This window comes from Branchiostoma belcheri, unplaced genomic scaffold (assembly GCF_001625305.1).
Source record: "Branchiostoma belcheri isolate BF01 breed outbred unplaced genomic scaffold, Haploidv18h27 scaffold233, whole genome shotgun sequence".
NCBI classification, from domain to species: Eukaryota; Metazoa; Chordata; class Leptocardii; order Amphioxiformes; family Branchiostomatidae; genus Branchiostoma; species Branchiostoma belcheri.
In genome coordinates, this window is record NW_017803836.1 from 38,351 (window position 1) to 44,924 (window position 6,574).

General features: G+C 37.6%; 1 protein-coding gene across 1 annotated transcript; it reads left to right on the top strand.

The window, feature by feature from the left end:
• Nucleotides 1-3,887: 3,887 nt before the first annotated feature.
• On the top strand, nucleotides 3,888-4,307 carry LOC109470791. The gene has a single exon (XM_019769868.1). The coding sequence runs from the start codon at nucleotides 3,888-3,890 to the stop codon at nucleotides 4,305-4,307; it is 420 nt and encodes a 139-aa protein (XP_019625427.1).
• The last annotated feature ends 2,267 nt before the right edge of the window (nucleotides 4,308-6,574 follow it).

The following is a 6,574-nucleotide window of genomic DNA, read 5'->3' on the forward strand; positions in this document are numbered from 1 at the left end:
AGCACTATATATTCTGTAATATCTTTTTTGTTTCTAAAGATTTTTTTCTGAAATTTTAGGTAATTGTCACCCACAAAGTTGTCTCTCAATATAGTGCAGAAAACTCCGTTTCTACCATTTATAAAAAAAATTATATCTGATTTTATTTTGGGGTCCGCGCGGACCCCAGCCGGCTCTCGATCATAATGGATACACTGGCGTTCTTATACATTACCTTATTTCCGTTTTTATATGTTTTTATGCACTCATCGTATGTCTACCAAGTTTTCAGAGAATGGTGTAGTAATAGAGTTAAATTTTAATAACTTTGGTGTAATTATGACGTCATATGACGTCAGAGCTAATAATATAGTCCGCCATATTGGAATTTGACCAATGACGTCATCAAATTAGCATATTCTATGCATATTAAATGATTTAACTTATATTTGATTACGTAAGATGTTATTAATGTTGGAAAAGAAGTGTAATTTAATATAAAACAGAAAATTTTTATGTTTAAACCAAAATTACTTCTATTTTCAAAAAAATAGCCCGTTGCCATGGCAACACAAAAAACATCAACTTACTAGTATTAAACTAATATGAACTTTTTTCCAGAGATATTTTAGGAAAGGTCTCCAAATTTGATACTTCTAGCGCAAGCCGTTTAGCCGCTATCTGAGATCAAAGTTGGGCCTCAAAAGCCCCTTCAGTCTGAAATGGGTTTAGAAAATGATATTTTCTAAAAATTAGCAAAAAACTGTTCTGGGGTCCGCGGTGTACAGATTAATCAGTCCGGGAAGGTGTACTGTTGAGGGTTAAAGAAAATTAGAGTTATAGACTCGGACAAGTGTCCTTTTTGTGATAGTTAACAAGATCTAAGTCACTTTTTTGTGGATTGTAGTTATGTTACTAAATTTTGGAATGACTTTCGCCTATGGTGGCTCGACACTTTTTCTGAACATATTGCACTAACAAAAATTGTTATATTGTATGGTATTATTGAAAAGCTGGAAAAAAATAGATACCTGAACCACTGTTTACTTTATGCAAAATATGACATCTATAAGAGTACAGCATCGAATAAGAAACCTTATTTCTGTAATGCATTATTTTCATGATTTTCGAGACAAACATTCTCCGCAAAATGTAACACCACAAACACGTATTCTGTGTATTATTATATTCGTATTAAGGGGGGCTTGCCACACGCTATATGTACATCTCTTTGATAAACGAATTAGAAAAAAATGAAAAAAAAAAAAAGAAAATAATGCTCTACAGACCATAGTGGTTTGTACTACATACTGCCAGAAAATAAACGATTATGCTGAATAATGTAATCAATTTCGGGATGTAGGCATGCATGGTTCCGAATTCTTCTGTAAAGTACCGGTAAAATATGTAGAAGCTGGTTCAGTTCGACATTAATTCCAGCTGAGTTTTTGTTACGCTTAGCGTACTGCATGCCTTCATTAACAGATCATTTAGTATTTTGTGTATCTGAATTTGACTTAAAACCTTATATTGATGATTTTGTGTTTTCCTACAATCACATTAATAAATAAACAAACGAACTCACCTCAAAAGGACNCCATTGTTAACATAATTCCACATGAAAATTTACGTTCTACGGAGCGAGGACCTGTCCAGCGTAGGTGGTAACTAAAAATGTCAAACCGGGCTCGTTCTATTCTGGAATCAAAATTATGACATGACCTCGCGCGTTTTGGGGGCATCTGCATGTCGCCCTCGAAATCGATAACAAGTTATATATCAACACAAACTAGAATCTTTGCTCTTTCATACACACTAGATTTCCTGTTGGATCGGAATCTACAACAAGTTAGAAATGAGATGGGGAATTCCACGAAAATTACCTGCTTTCGGGTCAAATTCTTGAAAGGATCACGGTATGCCATTGCTTCAAAAATGTATAGGAGTAACAAATGAAGCTTACACATTACCAATAAGTTAAAGTTAGGAAGATAAATAGTTGCAGACCTCAGCTACAAGCTTTCAGGTAAGGCGTGTCGGCCCCCGAAATCATGGAACGGACTACTTTCTTTCGCGGAAGGAAAATAAAACTGCCTCGAACTCTCGACGTGGCGTGGCGGCTGTAAATGTTAAACCTGGGTCACACGTGTCTGAATAAGACCGACCTAGTGGCGGTTTATCAATGCACATTGACAGCTTCTGATAGCGTCTGTCAAATAGAGTGCTTTACTGTATTATTGGCTGCAAATGTATATTAGGTTTGAGAAATATTCCAGGTCGTCATAGCAAGAAACTTTAAGCCCCTGTAACACACGGATATATTCATCGAACTCTAGCTGACCCCCCCCCCACACACACACACACACACACACACACACACACACACACCATAGTCAGGAGTGGGGCGGGGGAAATTTGGCTGGGTAGGCTGGTGTTCGACAAGGCCGGCTGCCATTTTGGCTTCACAAGTAAAAAGTTTCAAAATATTGTTTAAACACTTTGAGGTTGGCCAGACTGCTTCCGAATGTCAGCTGACCGGTGTTCGTGGGTAATGTCGTGGAATTTGTGAGAGGGATTTTACGCAGCTCATTTAATATACAAGTATCCAAAAAATAATAATAATTGGAAAAGTCCTTATGACATGCAGTGATTTTTAATGAGTGTAGAGAAAAGTTATAGCTACATTTACCGCAGTGGACCATGCAGAAAGACTACAGGGCAGCGTCGGGCTTCTTCATGGAGTGTCAAGTTGTCGGTATGTACTAATATATACCTAGAGTTCGTAGGGCTCATGCCTTCGACTGTGTGATATTGTTATGGTGGGTGTTTTTGTTTGTATATGGTTTGTATATGGTATTGCCTAAGCATTTAAAAAATCAAGACCCTACCATGCCCATAGCACGACATATCAATTATGCATTATTTCAGACATAGAAATATGCAAATTTAAGAAATATAACAACATGACATTAATATTTCAACAATCAGCAAGTTGTATTTTTCCTTTCCCCCAAGTTTAAACCATTTCTGACCATCTACGGCTCAGTTATGGCATTTTTCCGAAATGACCTTAAAAATTAGTAAACTGGCACCGTAGGACGCCTTACACCAACTGAGTTGGTAGCGCTTTTACAGCTGCCCCACTTTTTGTCAGGTCCTGCACTTGCCGGGCCAAACAAGTGTTTTTTAGTGCAGTAAATGCCATCGAGGGTGAATCTTCGAGGAAACAGGTGAAGTAATATCTGGACTTGCTTCTGACCCAACTTTTGAACCGTTTTGACCAAAATTGAGGAAGATTTCGATCACGAAACTGGTGTGACGCAGTACGTGGGGAGGGAAACTACCGCGAGACAAAGGGATTCTTCAATTACCTGTGGATTCCGACTCCTACAAACCACTTCCTGGGACACCAGAGGACAGAACTACAGTCAAGGCAAGTTTAAAGCACCCTCTACGTGGTTTTGTTTAACATTTTCTCGGCATAGAGGCATTTTCTGCGTACAACGACTACTCAAACCGGTGTGGGTAAATTAACTCGGCGTGCCTAACATTGTTTACAAGTGCCACCATCAACATGCCACCTAAGAGAAACAACAACACTAACATAGATGAAGAAGTGCCAGTTAGTGTTGCTTTTTATGAAGGAGATTTTAGAACAGCAAAAGGTCTACTACAAAGACCTTCTGGAACAGCAAGAAAAAAAAACTTTCGTTCATTTGTACAAATAATCACAGATTCCGCAAATCAAAGGATGGATAACCTCGTCAGAGAGATGCAAGACTTATAAAACAGCTTGAAATTTCTCACAAGGAGAGATCAGTGACACGAAAGAAACAAGTGACAAGAATGCAGACAAATTAAAACAGCTGGAACAGAATATCATGACGTACAACACTGAAGTGACCGAGATGGCAAACAAGCTGGATTACATTGAGAACCAGTCTAGAAGGAACAATCTGATCTTCGACGGGATTAAAGACGACAGAAAAGAGACATGGGAACAGTCCGAAACAAAGGTAAAAGAGGTACTGAGAAACAAGCTTCGCTTAAACACGGATAACATCAAGATCGAGCGAGCTCATCGCAACGGCAAGCCTGGGGACCGACCACGCCCTATTGTGGTCAAGCTGCTTCGATACAAGGACAAACAGAACATTCTAAGGCAAGCGAAGATGCTCAAAGGAACACCGGAGGATTTTTCGGACAAAATCAGACAGAAGAGAAAAGATCTGCAACCAGCACTACGGGCGGCCAGGGAACGAGGACAGGTGGCCTATATACGGTTTGACAAACTGGTCATCTCCGACCGCAGGACTGCTGATAACTAGAACTGTACGGTATTTACCATACACAACTCATGCCCTGTTATAATTTTAGTGTGTATGTATATTTGTGCTATGTGTAATGAATCATCCATATGTCATCAAGAAATAATCTAACAGCCAAGTTAACGCTTATTTCGTTAAATGTCAGAGGTTTGAATAACAGATTGAAACGTCGAAACATATTTAGATGGATACACAACCAGAAAATTGATATTGTCTTCTTACAGGAGACATTTTCGGCAAAAGAAAATGAAAAACAATGGACTACTGAATGGGGCGGGAAAATAATTTTCAGTCATGGCACAACTCACGGGAAAGGGGTAATGATGTTATTTAATCCAAAGGTGGACACAGATTTCGAACAAATACTTCTTGACCCAAACGGTAGATATATCATGGCAAATGGTAAAGTAAACGATAACGATGTAAGTCTGATTAACCTTTACTCGCCAAACATGAGGACAGAACAAGTGAAATTCTTTAAAGAAATAAACAAATTAGCTCAGGAAAACGCCAGTGGGACAGTTCTCATTGGAGGTGACTGTAATATTTCCCTTACAGAATTAGATAAAACAGGGGGAAGACCTATTGATGACAAGGATTCTGCAATCAAGGAACTAAACTGTTTACTGAATTCCTTGAATTTAGCTGATGTGTGGAGAGAAAAAAAATCCAGGTAGTCGACAGTATACTTGGCAAAATGACGGTATAAAATGCAGGTTAGATTACTGGTTTGTACCTTATCATTCTGCAATCTAAGTGAATGCAGCATTAATGTAGCGCCTGTCCCTGATCAAAGAGCTGTGATTATGACAATTGAATCCCCTAAACCCCCCCAAAAGAGGGCCAGGTTTTTGGCGCTTCAACAACTCATTGTTAGCAGATCAAACTTTTAATACACTAATGATAAATTTACTCTCAAATATTAAGGATAAACTAGAAGATACCCAAAAGCCAGGTCTACAATGGGAAATAATTAAAATGGAAATAAGATCATTCAGCATTCAAAACTCTAAAAATAAAGCGCGTGGTTACAAAAACGAAGAGAAAGAATTAGAAGAACAACTTAATTGTTTAATGAGGGAAACTGATGAAACGGACGATACTGGAAAACAAAAGCTAATCTGTAAAATAAAGGAAAAATTACAAAGTATACAATATCAGAAAACTAAAGGTGCTATTATTAGAAGTAGAAGCAGATGGTATGAGCAGGGAGAAAGAAGTACAAAATACTTTTTCAATCTAGAAAAAAGAAACTACCAAGAAAAGATTATTACTTCTCTAACTTTGGAAGACGGATCAACAACAACAAACCCTGAAACAATTTTTTTAAAAGAAGCTGAATATTATGAAAAATTATACACTTCGACAAACTGTGATCTTAACATAAATGAAGCAGCGTATTTCATACATAACGATGGGGTAAAAAAGTTAGATGATGAACACAAGACCAGCTGCGAGGGTGAGATCAAAGAGTTTGAACTAAAAAAGGCACTTCAGGCTCTATCCAAAAATAAAAACAAGGCGCCAGGATGTGACGGAATTATCATAGAATTCTATGTTAAGTATTGGGAATTATTAAAAAGCTACCTAGTTAATGCAATTAACGAAGCGTACAATATAAACTCACTACCTATTTCACTTAGGCGTGGAGTAATAAGATTAATCCCCAAGAAAGGTTTAGACACAAGTAACTTAGACAACTGGCGGCCGATAAGTTTGCTTAACGTAGACTATAAAATCGTAAGTAAAGCGCTAACGCTGAGAATTGAACGTTTTCTTCCTTTCTTAACCCTACCTAGACGGGGGGGGGGCTAAAAGTGCCCGCGGCAACTTTGATGTCACCTAGCGTCTGAACGGCTAGCCGTAGAACGGCCAAACTTGGTGACTTTTCCTAGAATATTGTTAGCAACAATTCTTCATCATTGGAATAAAATAATAATTTTTGTGTTGCCATGGCAACGGGTTTCTGACAGGCATTTTTTGCTAAATTTAGTACTTTTTGCTTCAACAATAGAATTTTACAGGTTTTATGTCAAGTTACTCATGGTTTCTAATATTAGTAACATCCCATATAATTTAATGTAAATTCTATCATTAAATATGCATAATTTATGCTAATTTGATGACGTCATTGGCCAAAATCCAAGATGGCGGACCATATCATTAGAACATGTATATACAGGTTATTTTCATTAAAATTTCATCACTACTTCCATTTCTTTACCAAAAAAAGGTTTAAATGAAGGTCTTTAGTATGTTTACGATGT